The 15,288-nt window shown below is 37.4% G+C and overlaps 1 protein-coding gene across 1 annotated transcript in view; it reads left to right on the forward strand.

Annotated features, from left to right (window-relative positions):
* The window catches only part of LOC136855881 (cell adhesion molecule Dscam1-like), a 607,418-nt gene that overhangs the window by 531,719 nt on the left and 60,411 nt on the right, over positions 1-15,288 (forward strand). The window contains 6 exon segments of the mRNA XM_067133289.1: positions 8,383-8,502; positions 10,862-11,038; positions 11,420-11,567; positions 12,261-12,409; positions 12,958-13,089; positions 14,703-14,870. Of these exon segments, the coding sequence (XP_066989390.1) occupies positions 8,383-8,502; positions 10,862-11,038; positions 11,420-11,567; positions 12,261-12,409; positions 12,958-13,089; positions 14,703-14,870 (894 nt within the window).

The raw sequence follows: 15,288 nt of genomic DNA on the forward strand, positions 1-15,288 counted from the left end.
AGAGCTCCATGAGTCAGACAACATTCAGATTCATAGTGTTGGAGGCAGAACTAGCATCCTGACACTAGATCCTGTACATGCACACCATCAAGGATTTTACAGTTGTAGTGCTACAAATGTTGCCGGAACATCCGAAGTTAAGGCGCAGCTCATTGTCAATGGTATAAAAGAAAAAGCAGAAACCAAGGTTGATGTGGGGTTCATTTACTAATATTTTTTATGGCAGATCTCTGACATTAGCTTGATGCTCCACTAACTACATGAAACCTCTCCCTGTTCCTTGTCTTTTGCAAATGCTGTAGATATATAAGCAAAGGCCTTCTTTGTTGCAGAACCACCTGAGCTCTTGCCGATAGATTTTGGGTTAGAAGCGTTCTATGAGGGGGACTTAGCCCAGGCCAGCTGTAGGCTTCGAAAGGGAGATGAGCCTGTGGTGATTAGGTGGCTCTTAAATGACATTGAATTAGTGAATTCCGACAGCACTCAGATTAACAGTCTGGGAAGCAGAACAAGCGTCTTAACTCTAGACCCCATTCGTGCCCACCATCAGGGCAACTATAGCTGTAGCGCAACCAATGACGCGGGTGATACGAAAGTTTCAGCAACTCTGATAGTGAATGGTATAGTGTTGAGAATGACTCAAACTGATGGCTTTTAGCTTTTGGGGCACTAAAAATATAGTATTAACCCTCACAAGGTTTCCCCCTCTTACTTCATATGATTGCCTTTTCTCCCTGTTCCTTTGATAAACTTTGGCAGAGTAATGTTTTGCATACCTGTAGGGGTTCATGCATGCTAGGGGCTGGTGCAGGAATGGGACTTTTTGGAAGAGTGGGAATTAAAGCTGAGAATTAATCTATAACATTGTCCTTTCCCATTTTGCAATTTCCAGGATGAAAAGCTGGAATTGCTGATTATTTTCCTAGGAATATGTTAGGTTTTGGACTGAGGCTCAAGTTCTGTTGCATTGGGCTTAATTCTGTTTAGGCAATTTACTTTCTCCTCCCAAGGAAAAGAAAGATATAATTTTGTGGTTGTCCATAATTTTCTCTTCAATTTTACCCAAATAATCATTTCACTGAGTATTTTTAAAATGAGATCCGAAGTATAACTTTAAGCTGGTTATAATAATTTTACATGTAAATTGTATTTTCTTAATGATTCACTGATTAAGGGTTCAGAGGCTAGTAAGCTGGATTTAACAGAAAATGTACAGTAAGTGTAGCTCAAATTTTTGTCATGACTTAATCCTTGATTATGTGTTTTATTCTTTTGAAAGTATATATAACTTTCTTGCAACTAGTTCTTAATTTGTTACCAGTTACAACTTGTAATTTTCTTGTAGTGCCATGAATTGGACTCACGTTTGTAAGTATCTTTTTATATCTATATATATGATCACCCACATTCTAGAATTGATGTGTTCTGTGTATGCCTTCAATGAGCATTCATTCAGACTTGCGTACTGCACAACGCGATTGTAATTTTTGTTGAAAAACAGTAAAGAAATTTATCTTACAGATCCTCCTCAATTATTACCTATAGACTATGGATCTGAAGCGTTTAATGAGGGAGACTTGGCATAAGTGAGTCGTGTACTGCGAAAGAGTGACCGTCCACTTAACGTCAGCTGGTCATTGGCTAGCAAAGACCTCATCAGCTCGGCTGATGTACAGGTTCTCTCAGTTTGGGAAGCAGTGTAGTTGTATAGTTAGATCCTGTGTGCGTGCTCATCATCAAGGGATGTACACACACGCACTGTCGACAAAAATTCCAGCTGGGATAAGCCAGAGGCAGAGAAGCATACTTGATTGTTAATGGTACAGAAGAGGTTTTACCAGGCTGGTCGACATTGGGTACTGATGATATGATAAGATTCTTTTAAAAAGGCTTCTCTTTTGATTTGACAATAGCTAGGCCAATTATCATCATCATCTCCCTGTTCCTCTCAAATGACTCTCACAGAAGCCTGTTTTATTTTGACAAATTGATCCAAAGGAACTTGTTTATTATTTTCTTTACAGAACCACCCCAAATTTTGCCAGTAGATTTTGAAGCTGATGCCTTTTTCGAAGGGGACATGGCTCAGGCCAATTGTATGCTCCGCAAGGGGGACCGTCCTGTTCAGTTTGTGTGGCTGTTCAATGGGAAAAAACTTGTTAGCACAGACGACACATACATTTCTAGTGTGGGTAGTAGGAGCAGCATCCTAACTCTTGACCCGGTTCGAGCTCATCATCAGGGGAATTACACTTGTAGTGTCTTTAACAAAGTTGGACAGGCCGAGTACACGACTTCCATTACTGTCAATGGTATATGAGATTTGTTTGATAGGTGTTTTGGGAGTTTGCTCATACAGTCTCTTCATTCTCTCTCTTTGACCTCAGTTTATGAAAACGATTAACACCTTGCATTCATAGCTCGAATTGAAAACTGTGATAAACGTGAATGTGTCAAGGTCATTGTGATTTGTCTGCATGTTTCGAGATTGAAGAAATAGAATATTAGCCTTACTGCTCATTTAAAATTATGAATTTCACGTTTATTACACGTTTTCATCATTCCTAACCTCTTTTTTAATGCTTAATGTATCCTGTTCATATGTAAGAGGTTCACTCACTGCATTTTTGAAATGTCTAACATGGAAAGAAGATCTCTGATTCAGGCCTCTTTAATATGGACAAAAGAACTTCTACGTGAAAGCTACCTAAGGGTTTTGGTTTGCTCGATGCCGTTTTAACTTTTATTATTTTCCCTCATGAACTGTCTCTCCTTGTTCCTCTTATGTACTACAGTAACTGAAGATGAAAAATCCCAAATCTTCCTTTTTGCAGAACGGCCCCACTTGATCCCAATTGATTTTGGTGAGTCTGATTTTTTTGAGGGCGATTTTGCCCAAGCCAACTGCGTCCTGCAAAAAGGGGACCAGCCTATAAATATGACTTGGGTCTTCAATGGTGTTCCTCTGCAGTCTGGCAATGGCATACAGATTGACCAGATTGGCAAGTCGAGTATCTTGACCCTGGACTCTGTACGAGGGATGCACCAGGGAACCTATACTTGTATAGCCTCCAACAGTGTGGGAGAAGAGAAGGTGTCTGCCACTTTGACCATAAATGGTATCTGGTGCTGCTTTTTTATACAGTTTCTTTGGTTTTTTTTTCTGTAATGACTTTGCGTGGCATTGATGAAGGGTTTCGCAGATTTTTGGTGTTGGCAAAATCACACCAGAACACACACAAAATATTCTGTGACAGTATCTCCTTGTTCCTCTACAAATGAGATGTATATGTACAGTATATATATATATATATATGTGTATATATATACTCTATATATTCTCAAATATTTTTTCTGTAACACTTGGTGACTTCATAGTGTTGCTTTTGTATGGGGGAGTCAGTGCTTTTGAGAACTGCTTCAAAGGTCTAAGTAGTGCGGCCCAGTAGTCTCTCTCTCTCTCTCTCTCTCTCTCTCTCTCTCTCTCTCTCTCTCTCTCTCTCAAAACAATGAGTACCAATTGATGATAGACATGTGGTTTTTTGTTTTACAGTTTTTTGAAGAAATTTTACCTCTGTTCGCTTCCAGAAAAAAGGCTGTCTCGTATTGTTCGTGTATATATGTCCATACTTTCATATATACATATATATGTATATGCATCACCCAATCCAGTATAAGAAGCTTTCAATTCTATGATCAAGCAAAAGATGCTTCATTGCTTTAGATTTAAACTTTTTATTTAGCTGCTTGCTTTCACTGTTGATCAGTTGATCAGTTTCCTTCTGGACTGACTTGATTGTGTGTGTGTGTGTGTGTTTGTGAATCTGTTGAACACCAGTGGAGTTACGTCAAGCAGAATGTAAATTTATGAGTGTTGCCATTATTGACAAGAGTGCAGAGAGATTGTGTCCCTAGAATAGAGTGAGAGAAAAAGATGAAAAGATGAAGGATATTATTTGAAAAACTGGAATGTAGGCAGCTCATCGTGGGTAGCAAAAGTTGCGTCTTTGACTTCTTTCTTCCAAATTTGAAAGAGTGGGACAAATTCTCAGATAAAAATCCTTATAGAACTTTAGCTTCTTTGGGTATACAGTACTAGCTCAGTAGGTTGTACACACAAGCAGTCAAGATGTCTGCATCACATGAAAACAGAGACGTTTGTGTCACTAAAAATAAACAAAATATTCACCTTTCAAAATCTGCCTGACTTCAGTGCCTCGGTTATTTTTATCACCAGCTTTCAAAAGTTACCTGTTAATAGGTGTACCGTACTTGTTTTATATTTGTTTATGGTTCTTATTTTGGATTTTGTTTGTGAGTTATAAAAGGAAATATGGAATGATATTAGGCCATTTTGATTTTTACCAAATGATATGTTAAATCTTAAGTCATTAAGTTCCTCTTAATATTCTCTGTAGCAGTTGTGCTTAAAAGACAAATATTTTTCAGATTTCAAGTAGAGATATTGTTTCCTATTATTATTAAATTTAGTTTTAAATTTTCTGTATATTGGGAATTAATAAGAGTATAGAACTCTTATGCACAGAATTCATTTGTCTTGGTCAACAAAGAATTTTTTATTTGTAAATTTTTTCATCATTATGTACTGTTGTCGTGATTTCCTTAACTTATTGTGAATAAACACCTGTAGATTTTATTTGAATCACTTTAATTTTTTTTAACTTTAAACGTGAATGTATGAAGTTGATAATAGGGATTTTAGGTTTCTGTATGATCAAATCAAGATATGTCAAATTTTAGTAATATGCATCTTGTAAAGTGCAGTTTTATGGTGGTTACTTAATGATAGGAATGATAAACAAACATGAAACTTCCAAGTTTAGTGCTGCCATGAAAACTTGAAGTGATGAAAAAATATATATCCTGGTGCTCATGTTTTTAAGTTGGGGTGAAGTCAGGCAGGCATTGGGGAATACAACGCAAAAGTTTTATTTGGTTAATAAGGAAAAAGTTTCTGAGGGAATGGGACGTTTTCCATTCTTGGAAGTTGTTCATATGTAGTTTTTGAAATTCTAGAAGGTAGCACTAACATAATACTCTGTACTCTATACCTTATTGGCTTCTTCAGTTTTTTAATTGATTTCATAAAAGCTTCGACCTCTTCTTAAATGCTGTTCTCTACTCCAGCAATTAATACCCAGCATCGTGGATCCAGTGCTTGCTTCATTTTTTTTTTCTTTTTGTATTTTAAGACATAATTTGCATTCTCAGGTCAGTGTACAATGCCATCAATGTATATCCATCTATCACAAGCCATTATTCATTCTTAAAAAGTAAAAAAAAAAAAGGCTTTTGGTTATTTAAGAGCAAGAATTTCATTTTCGCCCCACCATGCCTTTTCCAGTTCCACCAGATATACAGCCTTTTGAATTCCCTGAGACTGCGGGATTGGAGGGTGCTTTCACTCAAGTTGTCTGCGTGGTAGCTGCCGGAGACGCTCCTATGAACATCTCCTGGTTGTACAATGGTGGCAGTCAACTCCCACAGGGCGCTGACTCGCTGACCATAGGCGAGAGAACCTCAATACTCACCATAGCCAGCATCTCTTGGCTACACAGTGGCGATTATGAATGCCTTGCTCAGAATAACGCTGGGAAAGCCTCCTTTGTAGCCGAACTCTTAGTCCAGGGTACGAAAGACTGTCCATGCTTCTCACAAGGTCTGAGCTACTTGGAAACCGAGACAGAGATAGGATGCAAGGAGATATAAAAAGTTGCAGTGCCATATTGACTGTGACTGGCTTTTAAGTTTCTCGTATTGCATTGTTTTCAAGGCTTTGATATGACTACTTTCATTACAGCTTGATGAATTTGTTGTCAGTGAAGGCAAATTGGTATTTACTTGGATAAACGAGTGAAATCTTCCATAGTGAATTTATTCTGTACAGTATCTTAATGACAATATATACAGTAATTTTGTAGTTTAGTATAGAATTAAATTGTACAGTTAATTGACCCCCAAGACTCCATGCAGCTCAGTATCCTTCAGCTTTTATAATGATTCCTGACTAACAAACATCTGTCTGCCTCTGGTTTCGGCTGCCATCTTATTAAACAAGTAAAGGAGCTGTCCCAAGGTTATGAATTACGCAAAGACGTGTCTCACAAACTTTAATGTAGTTTTCTCTTAAAATTTACGTTTAGTGTTAAATGCAATGTTGAAGATAACCCTTAAAAACTACTTAATGTTAAGAGTCATTATAATTAAGGAGAGTAAACACTAATATAGTATATTTTAAGTTGTCAGCGTAGTACAAGCTACTTATTATCCTACGATAATACTATAAGGTTATAAATGTACTTTTTAAGATATTTTTTTAATTTTTTCTACTTAAGTACATTTAGATACTGTATAGTAACTACTACTGTAGTTAAGGATTGTTTTACAGACTGATGTATTGGGACAGCCCTTGTACTGGTCAATGTCTGCAACCTTTTTTAACATACCCCCTGAGTGGTGACGGTGATAATGAATTGTGTTTTTTCTCTAGTGCTTAATCATCTCAAAAAAAAAAAAAAAAAAAAAACTGTGTCTGGTACATGAGAGTTGAATTGGTACTGGTGATGGCTTATGACATTTCTCCCACCCCCTTCTGTGCTGGTGTCCTGGGCACGCACACTCACTGTCCTGTGCCGTCACATTGAGTGTTGAACCACTGCTGAATCTGATTTTTTGTACTAACCTTTTGTATTTTTGGCCTGTTGCTTATTGATAGAGTTGGAAGCTCACCTAGTGCGTTATTTTGTCTAGAATTTTTCTTAAGCAATTGATCAGAGGTCTGTGTTTTTTTTGGGAAATTTGAAAAGGCTGCATGCGGAAGGCATCTCTCAGCCTCGGCGGAGAGGTTTCAGATCGGCCAAGCTGATTGGTTGCTACTCACGAGAAAAGACAAATAAAAGGAACCCATTGCTCTTGATTTAGTTTTATGGTTACGACTTAACATTTATGTTGCTTTTCAGCGCTGCAAAAAAAAAAAAAAAAACTGTTTGTGCAAAGACTAACATTGTGAAATTGTGAAACCAAAGCAAGTTTTTTTATGAGTGTAAAAACATTTGAGGGTGTCTTTTTTTAGCTGTGCAACAAAAAAAAACAAATTGGCTCTACCTAAAATTGGATATATATATTTTATTTTTCATTTCTTCATTATGAAAAAATGAAGGAACAGGGAGAATCTCATAGTATAACACACATCCTGACCTATTCCTGACTCCCAATATATACCCCCCTTCCCTCCCAATTTTTTTAAAAATTTTATTTCTTTAGCTATATGATATGAACTTTTTACTTTTCCTTCTGTTTCTTTTATTGTTTAGTTTCCACTCTTCACTGCATGACGTAGAGTAGAACGTAGTTGACTTGCACAAGTTCTAGAGTTGTCTTAAGATACAATTACACCTGATTTGCTGTCTTGGCTCCTTGCAGACTCCTGGATGCTGATGATTCTCTCTTTCATTTTGAAAGCTTGCTAAGGCACTAGTTCAACTGCTTTTAACTAATAACCTTAGTGGAGGAAGTATGCCGTACTCCAGATGTGTTTAATTCAGTGTTTTTCGAAACCTGCCTGTGATTTAGCAAACTAAAATCTTGCAAATCACTTTACTCTGCAGGCTCTCGTTCCAATCAGAATTCAGGAGTGGACAAGATCCAAGACAGACTTTATCTTAAGTTGTTCTATTCACTTGGTGTTCCCATAGACCTGTTAGCACTTTACATATCATACCCTATAACACCCCCTTCCCCCCCTCCCCCTCTCGCCTCAATCCGTCTTTGGATGCAGGGAACAGTTAGCACATAACAGTGACCACTAGGTATTATTGCTACTAATGACCAGTAACGGGTAGCTTTCAAGGCTTGCTTTAGACTACTACTATTACTACTACTACTAGCACAGAGGTGTCATCCTTATACATGCCTCACCTTCCCCCATCCACATCCTTTACGATTTGGCAGTTTATGGGAATATGAGAAAAATTGGATAGAACTCTTTACTTCTTTTTGGTTAATTCAATTTCAGTTTAACAATGCATGTGTAAGTGCTTGACGTTAGATTTAGTGGACTTTTGTTTTTAGGCTTAGTGTGTGTTTGAAATATTGAAATTATTGTGGATATATTGAATATATAATTGTATAATTCATTGTTGATGGTTGACTTTGAGCAAAGATTATGAATACTTTCTTCATTCATTTTAGAAAGTTTGTGTTTCGTTGTAAGTTGCATGAGAGAGTTAGGATCCCAACTTTAAGCATTGTCATGGCACTCTCTATATCCACTTCAGGGAGTGGAGAAATGCAATACAAAGCTTAAATTGGGCCTTAATTAAAAGTGAACTGTGCACTAATATATTTATGTCATATCTGCAGTCCCACCACGTTGGATTGTAGAACCCGCAGATAAAGCATTTGCCCTTGGAAGTGATGCTCGTCTGGAATGCAAAGCCGATGGCTTCCCAAGGCCCACTCTAGGATGGAAAAAGGCTGCTGGTAAGGATTCTGTGTTTGTTTGCTAACAAGAGTCACCTCATATGTTAAAAAGTAATCTCAAGGGTTTGGATTACAGTTAGGAAAAGACCACGATGACTTATTAGATAGTATACAATGTCATCTTATATACAGCTCAGGAAGAAAAATTGCCTGTACTGTAATTCATTTTCAGTACCATTTGATATTATTCTCTATACTATTTGTGTCATTTATTCCAAGACCTATCTTTCCTGAAGACCTTTACAAGCAAGAATACTGGACTGCCAATGATTACATTCTAACTTTTTGTGAATCATGGTTTAATTCATCCACCATCTTGTTGAAAGGCAGATTTCTTTTAATTTGAAAAGTTTACGGGATCAGTTAAATGGCAGTTGTGTGAAGACCTTTCTGGTTTAGTGGTTGATCTCAGGACTGGAATTGTAAACATGGTCCCAGGTCCTTTGTTAAGATTCTTCTGCAGATTCTTCTATGGGTCGGGTCAGAATTTCTTTCTCTTGGTGCATTTGGCCCCAAATCATCAGGATGTCTTGGTGATTACCTCCATTTAGTCCTCCACCTTGAAGTCTGAAAGAGGCTTTCCGACCTCCATTGTTCTGTTGTAGACATGTTTACAGCATCGCTCAAGAATGAGTTACCCAGCTAATCCACTTATGTCATGTACTCTGAAGAGTGTATGTTAGACATTATGATACACTATGAAGATGGTACAAAAGTTACAGTTCCTTTTTGCAATGTGTTGAGGTCTCTACAGAGCTGGGTAAGTGTGCAAGAATTAACCCTCGTCACCCAGGGATGACTGCTGCTTGTAAAGGTAAAGATTTGGCTCAGTCTTCTGTCAGCTTCATGTCAGAAGGTTTCACCGGTATCTAGAAACCCCTTTTTATGTTGTAAGACTGTCTTTTCTGCTTTCCAAAAGACAGGATTCTTTTGTGTGTGTCTTTTCAGAGATACCAAACAGGTTGCCGTAGTCCTTAGCAGAATCTTCATTTTCATTCTGTACCAAACCAAGTGGGCTAGCTTCTTTAGTTAGCCCAATCATGGGGGATACCATCTAGAGTACTTGGTATGGCAAAATGTAGATGGTGTTTTAGACTCTACAGGGTCCCTTTGGCCACCAGATGGATTGTTTTGTTGTTTTTATGTATCCCTCTCTGACTTTTCCTTCTGTTTAACCATTTGTCTGTGTGTCAGTGTGTCTTTTATGCTCAGTTACCATCACAATTCCTCATACAGAGTTTGTAGAGATTTCCGTCAAACTTGACACAAAGATAGAATGTCAGGCAGGCGATTGTTTCTCTGCCTGTTCCACCTGTTCTATTGTCAGTGTGCAGTCTTGGTTTTTTGTCATTATGTAAATGCTTTGCCAAAAGTCAGTTTGCAGTCCTCTTGGTTTTTTATAATTATGTTAGTGCTCTGCCAGAAGTTGAAATTATGGGTGTAAATTGCGAGATTTGGTTTATAACTTTAACCCTGGCCATTAGTGACTTTGTGATCTGGACCATGACCTTGGTAAGACAGCGACCTCAGGGGCAGTAGTATTTCACAGAAGCAAACTGTAAGGAAAAAGTTAGGAAGATATCTTACCTGTGCAAGAGCCAGAATGATATCTCCTTTAACATTTTCCCAGTTTGAATAATTTTGATGGAAGTATGTCTGGTGCCATTAAGGGACGTGTTGCTTAAGCAGAACTCCAAGTGCAGTGGTAGCCACTGTTATTCCATGCACGTGTAGTCATGCGTCTTGTTCGACTCCTTTTAATTGTTCTGTGTATGAGTGGGTTAAGCATTGGCCTACTGGTACAGTGGCATTTTGTTTAGATCCCTAAGAAGAACGTTTAGTGAGTTTTTCTGTAATGCCATATCTTGAAATTCTTTTCATATGTTTTACTTATCCTTCTTTGTGAAATACAGTTACTATCTATATATTTTCTGTAATAACAATAGTGTACAGGTAATTACACTCTACATTTAAACTTGCTTGCAAGCATCAGCTTCTTTCACTGCTGGTGAAAGAATATGCAGAATAAAGGTAGTTCTTTAGTTCAGCTTTTGGAATGGTATGCAACATCCCTAGGGTTGGGACTTGCTGTCCTAACCCTTTTTTATATTACAGTAATGTCATTTTCGACAGTATACAGCTACATTAGTGTTTTATGAACAGCTATCATTTGTGGGCATCACCTCTTTGAGTGAAAGATTAATCTACTTTTTGTTGTCTTTGCCATGTTTTTTCTTAGATTAAATTAAGGGCATTTTGGTACTGGTCCCATTAGCCGCACTATCAAAGAAAAAAAATACTATCATCTTTGCGTATGTATCTGAGTTTGTAGTTTGCTCATAAATAATCCTCTTTCAAGGTCGCACTCCTGGTGATTACCGTGATCTCGGCGTTGACAACCCCAATGTTAAGGTAACTGAAGAAGGCACACTTCAGATCAGCAACATTCAGAAATCCCACGAAGGATACTACCTCTGCGAAGCAAACAATGGAATTGGTGCTGGGCTCTCCACTGTCATCTATGTACGAGTTCAGGGTGAGTGTTCTGTAGTCTTTTGTAATGTTCGAGGGTTTTTGTTTTCTTTTTAGATTGCTCAGTCAGTGAAATAAGTTGTGAAAGCCATTGCCTTCAACTATCTCACTGTTTGTGTAAGTGAGGGCTTCGCATGACTAGACTATTCCAAGTTTCCCTTTGTATTTAATGTTTAAAGATGACTAAATTTACATTTGCTGAATAGTGACAAGAACTTTTGAGTAGGATTTATAAATCCTTCGTAGAAGTACATCATTTGCCAGCCAGTTACAGTAACTTTTTCCATGGGACTTATATATATCCTTCTTAGATGTACATTTGCTGACCAGTTACAGGGGCTCTTGAGGAAGATTTATAAACAATATATCCTTCCTTCTATTTCAGCTCCTCCTCAGTTCAAAATCCAGTACCGCAATCAGACTGCCAGGCGTGGAGAGGACGCTGTCCTTGAATGTGAAGCCGAAGGAGAAACACCCATTGGAATCCTGTGGAGCAAGAACAAACTTAGCGTCGACCAAGCAGCTGAGCCAAGGTAGAGTAACGTACGATCAATGTCTGTGTTTACGTCGTTATTAGGCTGTGTTTGTGTGTGTCACTTTAACTCACTCTTTATTGTATCTTTTCAGGGAAGTATTTGTCTCCACTGTATATCTGAAAGGGAAGATGTACTGCATTATTCTTTGCTGTATCTTTTGGAGAAAGTAGATATTTCCTGTATATCTGAGAGGAAATATGCACCATTTTATGATCCCTGAAGGCTTTTTTCCCGAGAATTTATACATTTTAATTGTATTTACAAAGTTGAAATGGATTACAGTGTGTGAAAGGATAATCTTTGCTATATAAAAATTGTCTAAATGTAATGTCTAGAAGTTACTGTAAGTGCCCTTTGCATTTACATAAACCAAGCCACTGTTTTTCCACATGTTAAAGGGCTGCAGGGCTAACTTTTAACTAACATTACTGCTTGGCATATTACATTTCAAGATGATATTTGATACGCCATTCTGTATGGTCAAGGAGGCAAAGTTGTGTGACGAAATAACTAAAGAGGCATAGAACTGTTTAAGTTGTTAATAAAACCTCCCAGAGAACAAGGGTTGTCATATATAAAAAAATGTTTATTTTTTATTAAACATTACTTTTTTGTGAATTTCCAGGAATTGTCACTGATAGTCTTTCAATTTCTTAACTGTATCTTCTGACAATTTTGAAACTATTTAAGGTACACAATCCGCGAGGAAATGAGAGGTGGCGGTGTACACAGCAGCCTCAGCATCAAAACCACTGACAGGTCTGACTCTGCCGTTTATACTTGTGTTGCTACGAACGCCTTTGGAAGTGCTGATACCAATATCAACCTTATCATCCAGGGTTAGTGTCAAGGCAGATGTTAAACCTCAACTTAACAGTCATCTGTACTATGAGCTATAATGTTGTGGTTATTTTTTGCTCTACTGTCATTTTAGTTGTGATATAATGATATAATTTTAGTTAAATCTTGAATGTTAAGTGTAAAAGATATCCAGAAAATATTCAAGTGCAGACTATTATATATTCTTTGTCCCTTAACAGACTTTATTACTTATCACAGAGCCAGACCATTAGATTATCTGTCAAGCTAAGTTGTCACTATAATAAGTTTGCAGTCATTGGTAAAATAGGACCACAAGATTTTGTTTAAGTGATGCTAAATGTCTACTGTATTGTGTATTTAGAATGAAATTAAACAAAAGAAATCAAATTTTGCTTTAATTTAGACTTCAAATCATGACTTAAGTAGCTGAGTCTTGTAAACGTTTGCAACAACCATGAGTGAAGTTCACATAATACTTCAAAGTGATATGAGATGTCTTATAAACGTTCAGTACATGAATTTATATGCAATTAAACAGCGCTAAATACAACGTGCCCATTTTCAGAACACCCTGAACAACCAAACAGCCTGAAGGTTTTGGACAAGAGTGGCCGATCTGTGGAACTGTCATGGACTCCCCCTTACGATGGAAACTCCCCCATTACCCGTTACATTGTTGAATACAAACTCAGCCGACGTAAGTAAACTACAGTACAATTATTGTGGGTTGGTGTGTGGTTTTTGTGAGAGATGAGAGAAGCATGCAATTCGTTCTGTCTTTCTTAGAATATTGACAAGAGGGAAATTAATATGTAAATAAAGTGCTAAAAGTGGGTAAAGTTTGTCCAATGCTGTATCTAGTTTTATAGGTTAGTGTTCTTGATATCAGTCTAAAAAATTTAAAGTGCAAAGCCTACTGTACTTTATGCTGAAAAAAATTTAGGTAAATTTTGAATTCTACTGTTTTGTAGGGAAGCATTGCATTTTATTACTTGATGTTAAATTGAAAGAAGGCTATCTCATTGTATTTAGGGAAGAATTATGATTAACAGGACAGTAATGTATTGTAAATTTTGTTATGCCTTTTGTGTGTATCTAAATCCAGAACAATTGTTTTTTCACTCATTCTGTTTTGTAATAAAGCTTTTATTATTTTATAAATCATTATAGTGCTTTTTTTAGTATTGTATACATGAGTTTAGGTTTAATCTTAAGTTATACAGTACTCATTAAGTCCATATTTTTTCCTTTGGTAAAGCATGTTGCTGCTATTTGGTTCTTTGATAGATTCAGCAGTACAGGAGATGATCCGAAACCAAAAGATGAAATTCTTTTTGTAATGCTTTATAAATGATATTGTTTTCTGATGTGGAGTCTTGTGAACTCCAAATGTTTAAGCAAGTAGCTTATTCATTCCAGCTTGCTGCTGACATCTCCTGAATTTCAGGTGTATCACTCTTACTTTTTATTCTGTTATACAGTGGACCCTCCCTCCTATTCATGGTTCCCGATTCGTGGCTTCCCCTATATGCGGTTTTCTCTGTGGAATATATATACACATATTCGCGGAAAATTCCTATATTTCCGGTATTTTTCATAGAGAAATATTCACATATTACTGTATTTTCATATCATTTTCATGACTAAACACACTTTTTGTGATAAAACTATCAAGATACTCAGGTAGGCAGTCTCCAGTTAACAGTGAGGGTTCCCGTCCCCAGCAGTGCGCTGCTAACCGAAAATCAGCGATAATAGCACCAAACACCCCGCTTAATGGCTCCATTAACCGGATATCGCCACCATTAACTGGAGATCAGCACCAAAATACCCACTTATCAGAACTGTTGACCAGAGATCGGTGCTGAAATCCCCACCTAATGGCACCGTTAACCAGAGATTGGTGCTGAACATCCAGTTAACTACATTGCTAGCCGAGCACCGTAACACTGAAACGCCATTAACTGATATACCGCCAGTAAGCGGGGACTGCCTACATAAGCATTGTTAAAGGGGTTTTTTGGTGTTTTGAACTATCAGAATAGGCAGTTAAAGCATTTTTAGAGGGGTGTCAAGTATTCGTGGATTTTAGCTATTCAGGGGAGTTGTGGTACACATTCCCCACAAATAGCGGGATTGTATTTATTTATTTATCACCCTTTCTTATGACTTGTCTCTCTGTGCAGGCTGATTTCCCTTTGGAGCCCTCTTGGGCTTATAAAGTCGGTTGACTCTGTCCGTAAGGGTTTTCAGGTGATGATTAAAAGAAAGAAAAAAAAACCTTTGATAATTAAGAACTCTGATTTGCAGGCAACTGGGAGAACGATGGAGAACGCATGATGGTTCCTGGAAACCAGAACATGGCAGCCGTCCTTGACCTCAGGCCTGCAACAACCTACCATCTCCGCATCATTGCCCGAAACGAAATTGGAGATTCTGATCCTTCTGACACTGTGACGATCATCACTGCTGAAGAAGGTTTGTTTGGGAACGTTGCTGGAAATCTTTTGACAGCGCTGGTTGGAAATTAAAAGTACATTTTCTGTATTTTTAGATGGCTCACTCTGTAGTCCCTACAGAGTTGTAACTTTCATTTGGTACCAGTGAAGATTTATGTAATGGTTTTTCATCCCAGAAAGTGGAAAACTTTGTTGATGTCCTCAGAAATTATATTCTATAGAGGGAACTCCCTGATGAAAACTTACAGTAAATGTCATCAAAATTTATTAATATGAACTATAGTTATCATTATGATGATTATTATTAGAAATGTGTACAAATCCACATTGATATTCTTTGCTCAGCTTGTATTAAAGTTGTATGATATATTATTGCAGTATTCTTTAAAATGTCCACAGTGAGGTACAAAGAGTCCTGATGAGTTGAGAGAGGGATT

This window comes from Macrobrachium rosenbergii, chromosome 33 (assembly GCF_040412425.1).
Source record: "Macrobrachium rosenbergii isolate ZJJX-2024 chromosome 33, ASM4041242v1, whole genome shotgun sequence".
In the NCBI taxonomy this organism is placed as follows: domain Eukaryota; kingdom Metazoa; phylum Arthropoda; class Malacostraca; order Decapoda; family Palaemonidae; genus Macrobrachium; species Macrobrachium rosenbergii.